This window comes from Augochlora pura, chromosome 3 (assembly GCF_028453695.1).
Source record: "Augochlora pura isolate Apur16 chromosome 3, APUR_v2.2.1, whole genome shotgun sequence".
In the NCBI taxonomy this organism is placed as follows: Eukaryota; Metazoa; Arthropoda; class Insecta; order Hymenoptera; family Halictidae; genus Augochlora; species Augochlora pura.
The window spans coordinates 5,111,908-5,128,826 of NC_135774.1; the positions used below are offsets into that span (position 1 = coordinate 5,111,908).

A 16,919-nucleotide genomic window follows, 5' to 3' on the forward strand; every position below is an offset into this window, starting at 1 on the left:
GAAAAGCAAAATTAGTTTTGAAGAGTGTTATGAAAACGATTGAATGGAATAAATGGACAGAAAGGTAAAAAGGAAAGAACACTTAAGTAAGTTTAATACTTTGATAAGCTGTCCAGCTTCTTACGATCAATAATGGTATAATCTCGTTCGACAGATGTGTGTGGCCATCAATGGCCTCGAGTATGTCCGAAGGTGGCTCATGGACTTAGGCGAGGAGCTTCATGTTGAGAAACTTTTGATGGCGCTGGAAAGCCAAGCAGGCGATTCAGCTAGAGCACAATGGAGAACCGCTTTGACATCTCCGCTGGAACAAACTCCAGGACAAATGTTGCTCTTCATAAACCAAATTGTTTCAAGAATCGGCACGAAGGTCAGATCATAATAATTTCTCGGAGTAAATAATTATAATTAGACTGTGGATAACTCGTATGTCATTTTACAGAAATTAGAATCCAGAAAAAATTGCTCTAATGAACTAGAAAATTACTCATTGTAAAAGGATGATAAACGTTATTAGATCTCGTTAATTTTTATTTTTTCTTGCATTTGAAAAATTTGCATACGCCATAAATGCATGAAATCCAATTATAATCAATCGTTATAATCACGTTTCCTTCGAGTGCTAATAATATAAATATATATAAATTTTTATATTTAATACAAAATGCTTATTCGAATAAACAGAATATATATATATATATATTTTTTTTATTTATTTATTCGAATATTCTAATTATGTAAAGTGCTCTAAATAAGGTTTTATAGGCTGTTTTCGATTAATTTTCAACAGTTATCGACTTGATTCCTGATTAATTATGTAGAAAGATATTAATTATTCGATGTGTAAATAAATTGTCTAAACTGAGAATGCTCAGTTCATATTAATAAAATATTTTAATATAAATACTCTTCGCAAAGGAGAAGCACAGTATTTTTCCTGAATTCGCACATACAAAAATTAACATTATATTTTCAAAATATATAAATGAAAGTGCATGGTTAAAGAAATGATTTAAAGAATAATCAAATTTAAATGCAATTTGAAGTGGAAATGAAGTAAAAATTTGAAATTTTCAACATTTGCAGATGAGACCACCCTTGAAGAAGGCAATTTTCCATTTGGCTTGGTCGCCGGATAGTTTGCCCACCACAGAGGCAATTGCACCATTATTGGAATATTTGGATGTCCATCTTGTAACTCTGAATTCAGCGTTGCTTACGGTGAATTTCATACGAGTTCTCCAAGACATCTGGGAAGTTGTGCTAGGAGAATTAAGCAACCAAATGGATGGAAACGCAGGGGTAAGTAAAAATTCACCAATTTTCTGTATAATAGTTGTCTCGGCTAATGGAGGTCACTTAAAAGCTGTTAGTTTTGGAGATATTGAAAAATTTTGTTAACGAAAGTTGTTTAAACCAGGGAGTAATAAATTTTTGCTAAGGTGTTTTTTCAGAGATTTTGAAGTAATCTTCATTTTTTCAATAGGAACCATGTTTATTGTATATTAGGTAATGCAAGCCGACATTTTTTATAAAAAAAAGTTGTATATCGTAAAATGATTACTTCAAGAAGTATCTTAATTTTAATTTCATTAATTTTTGTATGCCCAGAAATGCATATTATGTAAGTACATTATTATCGGAAATATTCATCGATAAATAACACTAAATATTCGTGAAACTAATAATTTTTCGAAATGGTCGATGTTTGTTTTTATAGGAAATGTCAAGATACGTCAATTAATGTATTAAAGTGTATGACACTAATTTAAAAAGTGAAGGTGACCGTGAAATTTTCGAAAAGTGTGCAGTTGCAAAAAGATTAACAACTTTTGTTAACAAAGTTATTCACTATCTTCAAAAATAAATAACTAGAACACTTTGTATATGACTGTCAAGATGATTGAACCCTTCTCACAATATATCCTCGTTTAGGATAAACCTGCGATGTTTTACGAGAGACTCCACGAGGCCTTGGATTTACTGATGAAATTCTTCCACGCGGACGAAAAAGGCCTCCCGTACGATGCACTGCATTCACAGAATTTCATGAACGCCGAGGAACGCTTACAGTACCACAAAATGGATACAGCATTCTTGATCGATCGTTTCTATCGACAACGACTTCAGGTTCGCGAATCATTGTTCTGTGATTCTTTATATAACAACTCGATTGCAGTTTTTTGTTCCCAATTCAGGGTTTCATAGGAATTAAAATAAAATAATAATTTTGTTTTCTTTCTTCTTTATTTAGACAGGGAACACTCTGTAGTTTATTAAAGTTCAAATACTATTAATTTTTATTAAAAATGGACATCCTCGAAAATTACTTATATTTTTTTAAATAAAAGTTTGCATAAAAGTTTGAATATACATAATCAAATCTTTTTTGTTCCTCCTTATCACAAAATGTCTTGCAAATGTCTTAAACATTATACAAACTTCGTTAATTAATTGTGAAAGCACAACTTAATCATTGTCATTTTTTAGATCGCAAAAATGAATGAGAATTTTTGCGAATTACTTTTATTTCTTTATAAACGGCTCCAAAGTGAGATTTTCAATTGTAAAGGAATTTTCTGACTGGACATGTTCTGTTTAGGACCAAATAAACACCGTCTCTACAGAATACGGTGTTCTGACAGTGATGGCATACCTGAATCACGATTCACTTTGGGTAGAAGTGAAAAATGCCAGAGATGTGATTCCGTTGGATCCGAATGGTTTTAGTGATCCGTTCGTGATAATTGAGCTGTTACCAAGAAGAGTCTTTGAGCATTGTGCTGAACAGCAAACCAACGTGAAGAAGAAAACACTGCATCCAATATTCGGGGAGAGTTTCGAGTTGTGAGTTTTTATAATGTTCATGAGATTGAATAAAGTTCCGCATGTCTAATCAAATCAGTAGACTGCCGATTTTTACCCAAACTAAAAATTGTTTACATTCACTTATTCTTTTAATAGTTTCAGTAAATTGAAAGTAGTTTAATAAAACTTTTTCTTGAATTATTCTAATGTCTTAATTTCCCTATATTTCAATTATTCATTTTTGCCATACATGTATCGAATCCGCAGTCTACAAATCAATAATCTTTAATCAAAATTAATGAACCAAGTACAAAACTGTTAAGTAGATACTAGACGAATTTGTTTTTTAACTTATTACAATAGGAAAGACGCTTTTGTCTAACTTACGTGTTTTACAATCTTAGAAAACATTCTTTTGCGCACAGATTCGCTGTCTAGCGTAGTTGTATGATGTAGTTCGTTTTTGTTGCACAATAGTATTATTATTAGCGCAAAAATAGTTAATACGATATAGATCGTTGCACTGCGAAATTTATACGTTTATAATATATTCGACTAGGTGAAATTTAAAATAGCAGGAAGAATGAAGGCAATGTAGTAAAATTAGTATAGAGACCACGAACTTTTTATGTACAATGTTTTGTACACCGTTAATATACCAGCGTTAACTTTAACTGTTAAAACAATGCGGATGATATCAATAAATTTCGTTTAAAATATAAACAATCTATCATTTATATAAAATATAAACTATATAAAATATCAGTAATGAATTTCTTTAAGAAAACATTATTTTCACTCTCATTCAAATATTTTTATAACTTCTCACCATTTTTTTTAAATCGTTCAATTAGATATAACAATAATATTTTAGTTATTGGTTTTAAGCGAAATTTATTTGTGCAGACTCCAATCAAGTACGGTACATTCAGAGCGAAATAATGGTTATTTCACAGTTCTGTAACAGTGGGACAGTGTCAAAGTCCGGATGCTATGGTACTTTTTACGGTGATGGACCACGATGTCATCAAACCGAATGACTTCGCGGGCGAAGCATTCTTGGGACTCAGTACAATACCTGGCGTAGCAGATACAAACGCAAGCATTGACAATTTCCACGGCCTCAAGCCGACCGAATTACCCCTTATGCACCAGAAAAATCGAAGTAAGCCAAAGCACTGTTATCGCAAATAATTTTACTCCTCATCTAAACATTTCGTAAAAATTAAACAATTATAAAATGCTTGTATATAAAATTAATTGCTGTTTACGATAGTGTCAGAAGTTTTCTAAATTACTCAACAGCCAAGTACAGATCCCTTACAATTCTTTCAAATTTTTTCAAAAGTTTTGTCAGTTTTCAGTTTTCAGTTTTTGAAAAGTGGTTATCAAATTCAATCGGCTACTCTTCCGATGTTTTCAATTAGAATGTATTGACACAATATAAGATATACAGTCCCGTGTGATCGAATGAGAGTCGCCCGAAATTTTGGTTTCTTTCACTACATGCTTTCAATGCAATTACAACCTTGTTTTATTAAGGACTAAAGAACTTTTATGAAATCAAGTGGTACATCTGCTTGCTCTCCCATATCGATTGTTTGCATCAAATCTTCGCTTTAACTTCGCTCTACAATGATCCAAATAACAAATATTAAAAAATCCTATTGCTTTCTGGTCAGTTTCACGCAGAATAAGACATTCATTCGTTGCACTCATTATCGATGCTGCAATATAAGACGCGTTCGATCCGCAATCGTTCGCATTCTAGAATAAAACACTTTTAAAATACTTTTACGGTATCAAATTGAGAAGTGATAGTAAAATTCGTTTGTACTAAAGAAGTCAATCAAGGACAATGTACTATTTAATAACACAGGTTTATAGTTCGAGAACTAAATTTTTGCGAGTAGCACTGATTCGATATTACGAGACTGTACAAGAGTAAAATAAACTTACTAATATAAATTTCTTATGCAACCAGATTTAGAAAGTTAACATTTATCATAGTAGACTAAATTTATCATTAAAGAAAGTTCAATATACCATAAGTAAAAATTCAGGTGACTTGATATAGGTGCTGTCCCTTGCTGGAAAAATGACATAGAGAGAAGTGTAGGTTTGATTTCCACGACCACATTCATGTTAACGCTATCGCAGAAGTAGAGTAGGCTTATCTTCCCTTATTAACAGAAGTAATTTCTTTTTATTGACAACAATTTCCAGAAAACTCGAGTCTGGCCAATTGTAAACAAACAATGTGCGTCACCGTCGTCATCTCACTCCCCTGTGGTCTCATCCTAGCCTTTTCGGTTTGTTTTCATTTCAAACGTTTAATTATTATTGATCCAATTGCGCGTTGCCCAAGAAATATGATTAGATGGAACGTGTGACCGATCCTTCTTGTTTCTCGCGTCGATTAGTTCATTGGGCTTCTTATTTACCAATGGAAGTGGATTTCGGAAAGGCATAGACAAGAACTATACGGGCGTGCAGGTCAGGTGAAGCGAGCGGAATATGTACCTCCCTCATTCCTCGACAGAAGCTGTGCCATCTTTCCAGCCAGGGATAATACACCACCCTATACCTAAATTTCTTTAAAAAATGTAAATACCAATTATACTGATTAGGCTTTTATTGCAGATCATCCAATTCTTCAAATTTTGGAGACAAGAGTCGGCGACAGAATGGCCATCGACTTCGTGAAGAGACAAAGGCAACGATTCGCCCAAACGTAAAGCAATGATCACCGCGAACGGAAGGATGTTCGTATTGATCACGGGTGATTGGATCCTACTCTTCGATGGGGAGAAACGAGGACGAATGAACAGAATACGAAATCCATTTCCTTACAGGAAAGCTCGCCGACCCCCTAATTTTTCCTGAAATGCTCGCCGGATTTTTCTCACGGGAGATCTTTCTTTCTCGTCTGTGTAAATCGTGTTGAATGTAATAGGTGTTGGTAAGCTAAAGAAAACTAAAAGCAGAATACATATTAAAAAAAAAAAACAGATTCAGGGAGGCGAAACGAAATCAAATGAGAACGAAAAAGAAAAAAAGAAAACATATATCCAAAGCTATTTTTGTGTCAAGTACGAACTAAAGAATCGTGAGAGGAAATAGAGGAGTGATGTTCCAGTCAGTCGATGTGATGTATCTAAGGATAAATGTTTAAAAGGAATAATAAAAAAAAAACCTATAAAAAACGATGAAATCGTCGAGACCGTCGAAACTTGAAGCAATGCTAAACGGTCGTGGTGTCCGAACACGTTCACGGGAAATTATAATTCTTTGGAAAACAAGAACGAAAGTAACATTTAACACATATATGAATCATTGAATTTCGATACATCCATCAATTTGCATGCTGAAGTGGAACGAGATCATCGCCGATTCGCATCGCTTCGACGGATACAGATCAACTCAACAGAGTCAATATACGATATTTTTCTTATTTCTCATTGGCTGACAGTCTATTTCTATCTTTTCAACGTCGTCTGTCTCTTCTTCGATCACAATCGAACTATTCTCTCACACACGAGCCCTTTCACTATCTGCACGACGGATTTCGATCGACATTTACGAAAAATAAAAATTCCAAAAAGAGAAGGAGGAATATAAGAGAAGCACAAGGAATGAGAATCAGAAGTCATAAGATAAATGAGAATCTCGTGCTCGTTGCATGCGCATGTAAGGATACGATAAGAAACGATCGAAGAAAACGAAAACACAAATGTTATACTAATCAATACCGAGTGAGGTGTACCCTTATGTCTCTACTGCAGGGATTCGTGTTTGATTTGCTCGTACAATCTGAAGTTCTTTCAATCTGAAGCTCTTTCTAGAGCTTTTCCGATCTATCGGCACGACGATGACACGGCTTCTTCGCCCGGAAGACTTATCGGCGAACCACGCTAATCATTTCGACGGAAATTCAACAGGTACCAGACCAGGGATATTCGAAGCAATCGTCTTAAATCATCAAAGAAATTCGAAATTGAAGAAATCAGTCGCTTCACAAAAAGGAGAAACCAAGACTGTCGTTCGAACATGTGTTACACAGAGGAAACAAAAATCGACATTGGCGACCACAATACCTGATGGAAACTTGTAGTATCAAATAGACGAAATCGAACCGGAAATAAACATGACAAAAACGCACACCCGTCAATTATTCTACTGCACGATATAATGCGCATTTTATTCACGTTTACAAGTATGTACGAAGAAAGAGAGAAGAGAAACTTAAGGATCAAGAGTTATATAAGCTTGAATATCGAACACCCTGGAGAAAGAATACCAAATATCACGGTAATTGTTAAAAAAGTGAAATTACAGAAGAATACAGTGATCTCTCAAAAAGTCGTCTGTCCGAATCTCGATATAATCTCGTGCATCGAATCCAATCGAACTCTATTTGTTTTTTTCAACCTTTTACAATCACCAAAAACATATGTACGATCTGTCTTGTATCGTGAGATAAATAAATGAATGTAAATGTAAGTCATGGTTTCTTTTCCATTTTCAATATTCTGTCACTTGACTGTTATGTATGTGATGATTCATATTTCATTCTATAATATCTCTAACCTTATTGTTAACTTGCTTTCTTTTCGAAACTTTTATTTATTTAAACTGCGCAAACTAAAATTCAATATAATCATTACCAAAGTTATCCATTACTTCTTTATTACCAGCATTCAATTCAGAAAGATTTCATTTCTAAAAGAGTTAATTAGTGAAACGAGTCGATCTTTATTTTAATTATCTCAAACTCCAATTCATATGACAATTTTAATCTACATTCATAAGTAATGACAAAAGTTACATTTTCTAACTACTTACATTTTTGAAAATATTCAACTGGCAAAGCAAGCTGCTAAGGCAATATTATTTGATTTATGCCATGTTTGGTTTTATTTTCATCGAGAAACCCTCTTCAATTGAATGGCGATAATACTATAATATTATCCTCACGTTTATAATAAATAAAATTGTTTTTGAATCCGTTATTCCGAAATTATGAGCTACAATCCACTACGAAACCGAATATTCGTCCGGAGTTCACTAACGGCATTCATTTATGGCTTTTAATGGTTGCGACGATATACAGTAATCTCAAATTTAAGAACCATATCCAGGGGCAACCAGGTTCTTCAATTAAAGGAATGTAGCGAATTGCTCTTCTCTGATTGGTTGACGAGTCACAGCTGACTACTAGTGCTGCCCTCATAATCAAAGACAAAGAGATGAAATCGTGAGTGAACGAGATAGAATGACATTAGTACAACACATATGAAACGAGTCACACCAACACCAGCGTAGCTTGTCTCACTTTACTGTGCTTGTGTTTTTATTGTTTCAATTGTGGTTTCATTCTTTTCACGCATCCATACGTTTGGAGCTCCATTTGAAACACGCATTGCAATATTCAACTTGTACCTACTTTTCGCCTCGTAGAATTCTTGACCATACTTTCCATCAAATTTGCAAACGCTGCTTGATGCACATTGAGATATGTTTCGAATGTATGTAGACATTATTTCAACAAATTGAACAAGATAACATACTATAAGAATGTTGCAAGTGAACAATATAAATTTTATAGCTTTTTCCTAAAGATTTGCTCGAAATACTCCAATTAGTTATAGAACGATCGAAGTTTCTTCCGATTGGAAATCGAAAAATATCATCGATTGCTCGAATCTTACCACATGAAGATTACTGGGGTTGTAGACTTGAAAGGAAGTTAGAACGAAACCAGAATTCGTTATGGAAACCAGAATTCGTCTTAATATGTAATGTAACCTATTAATAAATAGCACGATGCCTTAATAAATACCACACTCCTCGATGATATTCCTGGATATTATTACTGGTTAAATTTGTGTCATTCTTTCATCGTCATTCGCTAAACAGACTCGACAAACTGTCGTCGAGATTAGTATTAATATGTACCTTTCCAAGTTGGGGCAAATAAATAAATGTCACACTGCGTGTAGCCGGTCCAAGGATCGCTGCATCGTCGCACAGTCGTCGTCGATAACTTTTAGTGTTGCGAGAAAATAAATCGAAGTGCACGATAGTTTTCACTTTCGAATCGAAGTAATTAACATCGATGTATGTGCTTGGATGGGAGTTTCGGTATATCGATTCTCAACATCCGTCACTTCGGGAACGGTTAAAACGGCGCCCGATAATTAATGTTTGATACATATATTTTAAAACGTGGTAACTATACAATGGAGAGATGTAATGTTGTTGTCGGTGGTACACAAAGTTGTGTTTGTCGACACGTTGTCGAAGTATAGTATTCGGTCGTACTTTGTAATGATAATGCTTTTCGCTCGCTCCCTTTCGGGCTTTTTATTTGTCAGCTAGTAGGAAGGTGGAAGGAGAGGTGGCAGAGGAAGTGGAAAGTGAAAATGAAATAACAAGGGAGCATGAAAAATCTGGATACGGGAAATGGTTGGACCATGCTGCCTGAAGGTTTACGGTTTTAATTGCTTTATGAGCTCAGATGTACTCCTCGCTAGAACGGTCGAGGAACCGAGCCTGGCCCATAAAATGGTTGGACCATATTGCGTCCAAACAATCGAGATTATCAATATTTGCGTTGTTGTTGGAAAATCAAACTCTAATTCGCAGTGTTTTAAATAGTAAATAGATGCGAGAAGAGATATCGCAAATATATTTTCAAAACTCCTATAAGGTAACAAATATTATTATTTGAGGCTTTTTTAAAAATCGAATTTCGCGCCGCATGCCTCTGTTATTGCGTCAACTGACTGGATCCGCGTAAGTAGTAAGACCACAAATACGGTAGAGTGTGATGTGTGCGATGATCAAGAGTAGTTTTGATCCAAGTGTAGTAATTATGGCTGTGTATGCACTAATCTGCACTGTTCAAATAGCCAGCGGGAAAGCTAACCCTCTGCTAATATGCATTGAAAGTATCCGTTAAACTGTATACCAATTAAATGTTAACCATGAAATATATAACTTAACATTGAAGAAACAACGTCACGTTCGATATTTAAAAGTAGAGGTAATGCAGGTGACTGCAGTCCGCTACACAGCATTTTCTACAGAGTCGGTAACTTAGATCCCGAAACTGAAAAGAGCATTACGTACAACATCTGTAAGAATCTTAAATTTGCGATGCTAATGTACATGTTATCGGCTCAGCTAACGTTCTCTACTTTATCGCTTGAGCATTGTGTTCACGCGATTATTGTTGACAGTTCTCCTCGAAGAAAGCTTGCTGCAGCTGTTACGAGAAACAAACGCTTGCTCTTGTCAGAGCTGCACAAGTTTTTGTTTTCCTAAATACTACCCTTGCGAGTATTCGTAGAAAATAGGTTAGAAATTGAATTGCGAAGCTGTATTCTCAACGTTGTGTTGCTGCGAAAGAAGGTCATTACAAAACGGCGAAAATGAGGTATGTACATATCTGTGAATATGAAATTTACTTTCTTCGTTCCCGCGTCTCTACGTTGTCGTTACATTCGATTCATTGTTGTGCACGAAAATGTTTACGACATAGGCTGACTGACGCTTATTTTTGGCAAGCTGCCAATCTTTCAATTTCCTTGAGAATTGAAGAAGCAACAGTATTGAATAGGTAGAGGGAGAAAGAGGCGGGAATCAAACAGCATTCCATTGACAGTCATGCATGAACCGCCATCTTTTCTACTGATAATTTCTCTTTAATTTAAAGTAGCCTTCATATTATTTATTTTGCATTCGTTGGATTATCAAAAGTCTTTATCTATAAAATTTCAGATTTTCTATAATAATATACGTGTCAATGTATCCAATTGATAGCTTCGACGGAAAATGTTTTTATGAAGATTCTTAATCGGAATCAGAAATTCTAGATATACAGATGTACATTACGTGGCTTCTGACAAGATAGATAGATAGAATCCCTTTGCGTAGCGAGATCGAATGAAAATATTTTAGCCTAATTACATATCCCTTATCTTTTAAATCTGTTCGAAATACTTGTTGATTACAAAAAATGTATATATAATATAATATATCATGCTATATGTAATATTATTGCTCGAAATTGGAGGTTATGTTTCTGGTTGCGTTTCAATAAAATGGTTCCTAGTCTCTTCTGTTGTATGAACTGTAGACATACTGTCAGTGAATTTTAATAAATATTTTGATTTTGTATGCGTTCCAATTTTCTATGCGTTTTATAAACTCGTATTTAGAAAAATTTCGTTCAACATTGGATCTTTTGTCTTTGCATATTGCGAAGATAAGTTTATTTTAACTTTTATATGATCATTAAATCTTAAAATAGATTCAATGAACTATATAGCTCCAACGTAGTTATAACTCGGCATTCCTACAGCGAGGAATGAATTTTCTGCATTTTAATTCCAGTGTATTGTAAGTTCTTTTAATTTTTGTGATTGAAGTGGAATATTTTATTTATAGCGGAAGATCACAAATGACGGCGATGAACGGAAAAAGACCATCTTCAATTCCATCGCGACATCAATCTGAAACTATAACTCAACATTTTGATCTAATTAAATATATTTATGATTGTAAGTATTATATATCGGTGGAGTCTTTTAGATTTAAAACTAGAGGTTATACATTGAAATTATATTGTTACAGCTTGGAATTCAGTGTCCAGAGAGTTAGATATGTGCCACAACCAACCACATAGTAATTCTTCTAATTATAGAAATGGAGCATCTGTTACATATTATCAAGAACGAGAACCTAATCCACAATTGAAAGGTTAATAACATTTAAATTATGTATTACTTTTTACTATAACTATAACTAACTTATATTGTTCTTCTATTGAAAGATTTTGAACCATTCAACCTTGAAGCCTGGTGGGGACAGCGAGTTGTTCAAAGTATCACTAGGAATGCGAATTCCTAGTGCCAGGCCCACCACATCGAATACAATCGAACATTCTCAAACAGACATAAGAAACAGAAAAGATAAATAAGAGCTGCCGAAGAAAACTTGTTTTCTTTTCTAGAAACAATTTATTGTATACTCAAAAAAACAATCGACGAAGGAGGATAGCATAGGTATAAATAAGTATCTAGCAATGAATTTTAAATCTTTTTGATAACAAAAAATATAGGATATTAGTGAAGGAATAAAGAAAATGCGAGAGAAAGAGCGAGAAAAAAGAGTTAGCACACAAGAGAGAGGGAGAGAAAGGGAAAGAGCAGGGTTAAGAGTGCATACATATTCGTATGTATATAACATTCCTCCAATCTTTTATTGTATTTTAACATAATAGTGCGTTTTCTTGCATCCTTTTAAATATCGCGTTTTTTAAAAGTATTTTACTCCATGGTCGAATGCAAGCCATTGCCTGTTTCTGATATTGTCTTTCTAAGATTTGAGAATTAACACGTTAAATAATTAAGATTTTTAGAGCATGCTGAAAATATTTATTTTATTTGTCAAGACAAGTAAATATAATTATAAGATGTAGTTTATTACGAATCAGATTTCCATTGTTATTTAAAGAGAATCCATTGTTATTTAAATTAATTATTAATATTTTTGCCTTTTTATAATGACAACTTGGACACAGAACGGTGAATCGAATGTTAATGTATTGTATATGCGATCGAACTGTACCGAACGTTATCTTTTAAAATTTGCACATGTATGTATTTTTACACGGATTGCATTTTACATTTTTAATCAATTTTGCACGTACGTATCAGTAACGATGTTGCACTTCGATTTTAACCAAATAAGTGTTTTTTGATATTGATTAAAAACTGATTCATGGACACATGTGAATATAGTAGGCTGCACTTCTATCTTTGATAAAATTCAAATAAAGCATATTCAAATTCTTCTTAAAACTAGTGTGATTATTATTAAACTTTTAAATATAATTAAACATACAACTATGTACACTTGTGCGTCAACAATGTATGCACATGATGCGAGCATTGTTATCTTGGAAAATTTATCCGAATAACATTTTTAAACAATTGTCAACCTAACAATTAATATCTTTCTAAATGCGCGATCGTCTTTACCAGTTGCTCGTAGCGATATTTTTTTTACGTACAATTAAATAGCTAAAGTATTATTACGGTTACTCAAAACCTAGCTCTATACAAATATCATTGTAATGTTAGGCATTTCCGCACATCCGAGAATGATAGGTATCTCTATATATAGTTTTATTGGCTCAATTCCTGGATCCAATCGAATAATTCATTGTTTTCACGGAATTGTGAGTCCTTGTCGATAATGTTTCGAGCTTGATTCAAAGCGTTGAATTTTAGTGTCTTGACAGTTCGTTCCAAATTGCAGAGACTTCTCTCTATTGCACGTTTTTCGCTATTGAGCATCTGTTTAATTCAAAAAATTTTTACATTTTGTACTAATCATTCTAGAAAAATTGATGTACGTTTTTAAGAGTATTATATGAAATATAAGTATCTAAACAATTATCTGTTTAACGATATCTTTATGATTAATACCATAGATACGATTTATACGACAAATTAAGAAGAGAACAATTAAACTATTGGGTTATTTGGAAATTAATGTCGTTTCTTTTTTGCTTTAATTTTGCTACTGAGTGCTCGAGCATCAGTAAATTTGGTCGAAAATTTATTAATCTTCGCAGAGCTATAACTCCATTAAAAGCTGTCCTAAAAACGTAATTTCTTAAAAAATTAAGGTTTGAATCTCTACAATACTACATGTATTCTGCTTTTCAATTTCATGCCTCCCAGAGCTGTACTATAGTATATCCGCGGGCATGTTAGTGATACCGAAAAAGTGCAAAGTTTAACGTACTCTCTGGAGCTGCAAAAAATCTTTTTGAGCATGCATTCACAGTGTCATAAAGTTCACTTTGCCCTTTAGTTGGAGGGATGAATTGAGTCGTTAGGGGTTTTTCTCAAAAAATTACAAAACTAATGCCTCTATTGGTAATAAAATGAAATTATTAATTAATTTCCGAACAACTCAATATTTACAAAATGTTCCTAACCTTAATACATGTTCTCAAAGTGAATATTCTAAATAATTTTCTCTTAAGCTTGTAAAATAGTGATCTCTATTTTACGTGTATATGTTATGTACTTAATATACACGTGTATAGATCCATGTCATTTTTAACACACTTGTACACCTGTATTTTAGTACACGTGCATCAAAATCCATGTATTTCAATACAAGTGAATACATGTATTTTAGTACATGTGTAATTTTGTGTAATTATTTCATATAGAATAAAATACCTGCATTTTTGAGTATTTATTTTTTAAATGTGGAAATAATTTGAAAGGAAATATGGTTTATTCACATGATTTTAAAAACATTTTTAATTTTTTTTACTTTATCATGCATTATTAAAGCTGATAAGTTCATGACAATTTTTAATTAAAATTGGTTAGTTTATAGAATTCTAAAAATGTTAAAACTTCTATCTGGAAGATTTTTCCAACAACACTTTCGTTTTGTGATATTTATTCTTTCCTGACTTATTAGAGGGTCTTATATATTGTTATTGACTTGTAAATTTGTACAATTGCCTGCGATATATGACTAAGAACTAAGACAAATATTTAAATATTTATGAATTGTAGTGCAAATTATGAAGACAAACTTTATGAAGATATTCAGGTAATAGTTATTATGAGTCTTTTAACAAAAGTGCTTTATTACTTCATAACTTTTTCAATCATGAAGTAAACTGATCATTCATTATTTGATGTTTAAATCACATCTATTATAATTCAATCAACAAATCTGTAGATTTGTTTACTCACCGTGTTTCCAGCGTTTAGACGTAAAAACGATTTTATTCCGACTACTGCTGTTTGTGTTGACCTGTTTGATCTTCTCAATCTCGCTGTTTGCGTACCACAGTGTATACCGGTTTGTTTGATGTTTACAGAGGCGTATATATTTTTAAAGAACATTATAATTCGTTCTAATGGTGCATTATTGTATTCGACTTCGTTATTGACGAATTCCATTAGAACGATTTTTTCAGTGTCACCTAATGTAACCGGACATTTTAGTTTAATTTCTCTATTAATCGACAATTTGAAAATATATTCTTCGTATAATTGACCATTTGAATGCGATTCTATGCAGAATACACGATCGCAGGCGTTCATCGATTTATGTTCACCAGTAAATTCATTATTTTGAGTTTTCGTTATTGTTGACTTCTGCAAATTTTCATTTTCAGCATGGTTCTCGGCAACCACGAACCTTTTCAGAGAATTTTCGTGAGAGTTTCTTGGATTTGTTTCCATTTGATCAGAAGTGGAATAGTTCTCATGTTCAGATTCCCTTTTTAGAATTTCGTTACAAGACTCTTGTTGCGCCTGCAACTTTTTAAACACTTTTAAATGATCAGACGAAGTTTATGTTATGTGAGTCACAATAATCAATTTATTAGTCCTAAGTCATATATTATAGTGGTGCAATAGGACAAACGGTATCCGTTCACAGAAGATCGTGTGAGGGCTAAAAACAAACTCAAAAGTCTTGATAGAATGTTTAAATCTTAGAAGACAGTACGTGTACAATATCAATTTTTTGTTCTGTTATTGCTTTTTACTCTTTGATAGAGTAAAATTTATGTTTTCAAAAGTTATCTAATATAATATAATATTCATAGGAAGAGATCCCATTTTTAGAAAATGTAGTGTTGTAAATCATATTACCGAAACTTACATAGGAGTTGAAGTTTCACTTTTTTCGCGAACTGTATTTCGCATAACCTGTATTGTATTAAAAGGAATATTAAATCTGGAGAATTCCTTTCCGATGTGCAGCGTTATATTTTACAATAATGAAATTTCTACTAAAATAAAGAAACGAATGGTGTAAGCGTTAGATAATATTAGTAATGACGGCAACTGTAATAAAAGTTACGTCATATTTACCCAGTAATGAGGAGAGAAACAGATGATATTCCAAGTTGTAAAAGATTACCGTTTGCAATATCCTGACGTAAAAAGATCTACGTGAGCTATAAGTTCTTTGGAATATAAGAAATAGTTTCTTACCGTGTAACTACACTATAACTTTTAAAAGTGTACGACTGCTTCCCACCAACCCACCCATGTTAATACTTTACCGACCGATCATTAGGCCGTAAACATTTCTATTATTATAGGGGAATTAAATTTATTAACATTTTTATATTTTCATAGCATTGACATTAAACAATATTTATTTCATCCATTCTATTTATTTTATTTTTAATATATTTATTTTATTAATCCCGAAAAGTGTATAATATTTAAAAAATGATATAACAATATTGAAATTTACAGTAGTATAATCTAAAGCTTTAATTTCAATAATTGCTAAACAATTATTGGTTGCCATGATAAGCGATTCACAGGTTACCGATCGGGGAGAAAAGACGATTTATAGGTTATCGGTCGGTAAAATGTTAATATCTTCACAGAAGAAGGGTAAACGCGTTTCTCTTATCGACAGAAATGATCCCTTTTTATTAGACTCAATTTCCAGAAAATGAGGAACTCGAATCTGGCTAGTTGTAACGAAACGACACCTCCTGACTCCCGTCACCGTCTCGTCCTCTCATGGTTTCTCAGACTTTTCTATTTTGTTTTCATTCAAGACTTTCGATTATTATTCACTAAGGGCATAGCCGATTAAGATGGTCAAAACTGCCCTTAGAGGTTTTTCAATGAGTCATACACCGTTCGATAGCTGACCAATAAAAACTCATCTGAGCAAAATTTTAACCCTGTAACTTGTCCGTCAGGGTAGTTACAGGGTAAATTAGATTTCGCGGTTTTCCGCCATTTTTCCACCTTTAGCGGCTTCCTAAAATTTTGAAAAAAATATGGCTTATTTTGGACATCAAGCCGGATGTTATAGAATTTTTTCAGATTTTTCAGTTGCAAGCTGTGACTATCAAAAATGAAAAACCCCCAAAAAATCGGAAAGTTGAAGATTTCTCCAAGAATTAATATATGCAAAACGATTTCATTAATTCCCTGACAAGGTACTATCACGGCTCGTGTACTCAATTTTTCTCAGATTTTTTTCTCTCCTGCAACGTTGTCAAAAAAAATGAAAACCCAACGTGT

At 33.2% G+C, this 16,919-nt stretch overlaps 3 protein-coding genes across 9 annotated transcripts in view; 2 read left to right on the forward strand and 1 right to left on the reverse strand.

The window, feature by feature from the left end:
- Nucleotides 1–7,311, forward strand: part of Unc-13-4a (BAI1 associated protein 3) — a 196,107-nt gene extending 188,796 nt beyond the window's left edge. For all 7 annotated transcript variants that reach the window (XM_078197378.1, XM_078197380.1, XM_078197384.1 and 4 more), the window contains 6 exons: nt 155–370; nt 1,087–1,302; nt 1,936–2,130; nt 2,603–2,847; nt 3,765–3,973; nt 5,452–7,311. In XM_078197378.1, coding sequence (XP_078053504.1) covers nt 155–370; nt 1,087–1,302; nt 1,936–2,130; nt 2,603–2,847; nt 3,765–3,973; nt 5,452–5,546 — 1,176 coding nt within the window. In that variant the 3' untranslated portion in view covers nt 5,547–7,311. The remainder of the gene's footprint in view (nt 1–154; nt 371–1,086; nt 1,303–1,935; nt 2,131–2,602; nt 2,848–3,764; nt 3,974–5,451) is intronic.
- Nucleotides 7,312–10,040: 2,729 nt separating this feature from the next.
- On the forward strand, nt 10,041–13,274 carry LOC144467818 (MAPK regulated corepressor interacting protein 2). The gene is made up of 4 exons (XM_078176779.1): nt 10,041–10,249; nt 11,263–11,375; nt 11,449–11,574; nt 11,648–13,274. Exons 1-4 carry the CDS (start codon nt 10,245–10,247, stop codon nt 11,722–11,724), a joined length of 321 nt encoding a protein of 106 aa, XP_078032905.1. The 5' UTR covers nt 10,041–10,244; the 3' UTR covers nt 11,725–13,274.
- LOC144467604 (uncharacterized) overlaps nt 12,963–16,919 on the reverse strand; it is a 14,115-nt gene continuing 10,158 nt past the window's right edge. The window contains exons 4-5 of the mRNA XM_078176491.1: nt 14,607–15,173; nt 12,963–13,175 (exon numbers count right to left, since the gene is read on the reverse strand). Of these exons, the coding sequence (XP_078032617.1) occupies nt 13,005–13,175; nt 14,607–15,173 (738 nt within the window). The 3' untranslated portion in view covers nt 12,963–13,004. The remainder of the gene's footprint in view (nt 13,176–14,606; nt 15,174–16,919) is intronic.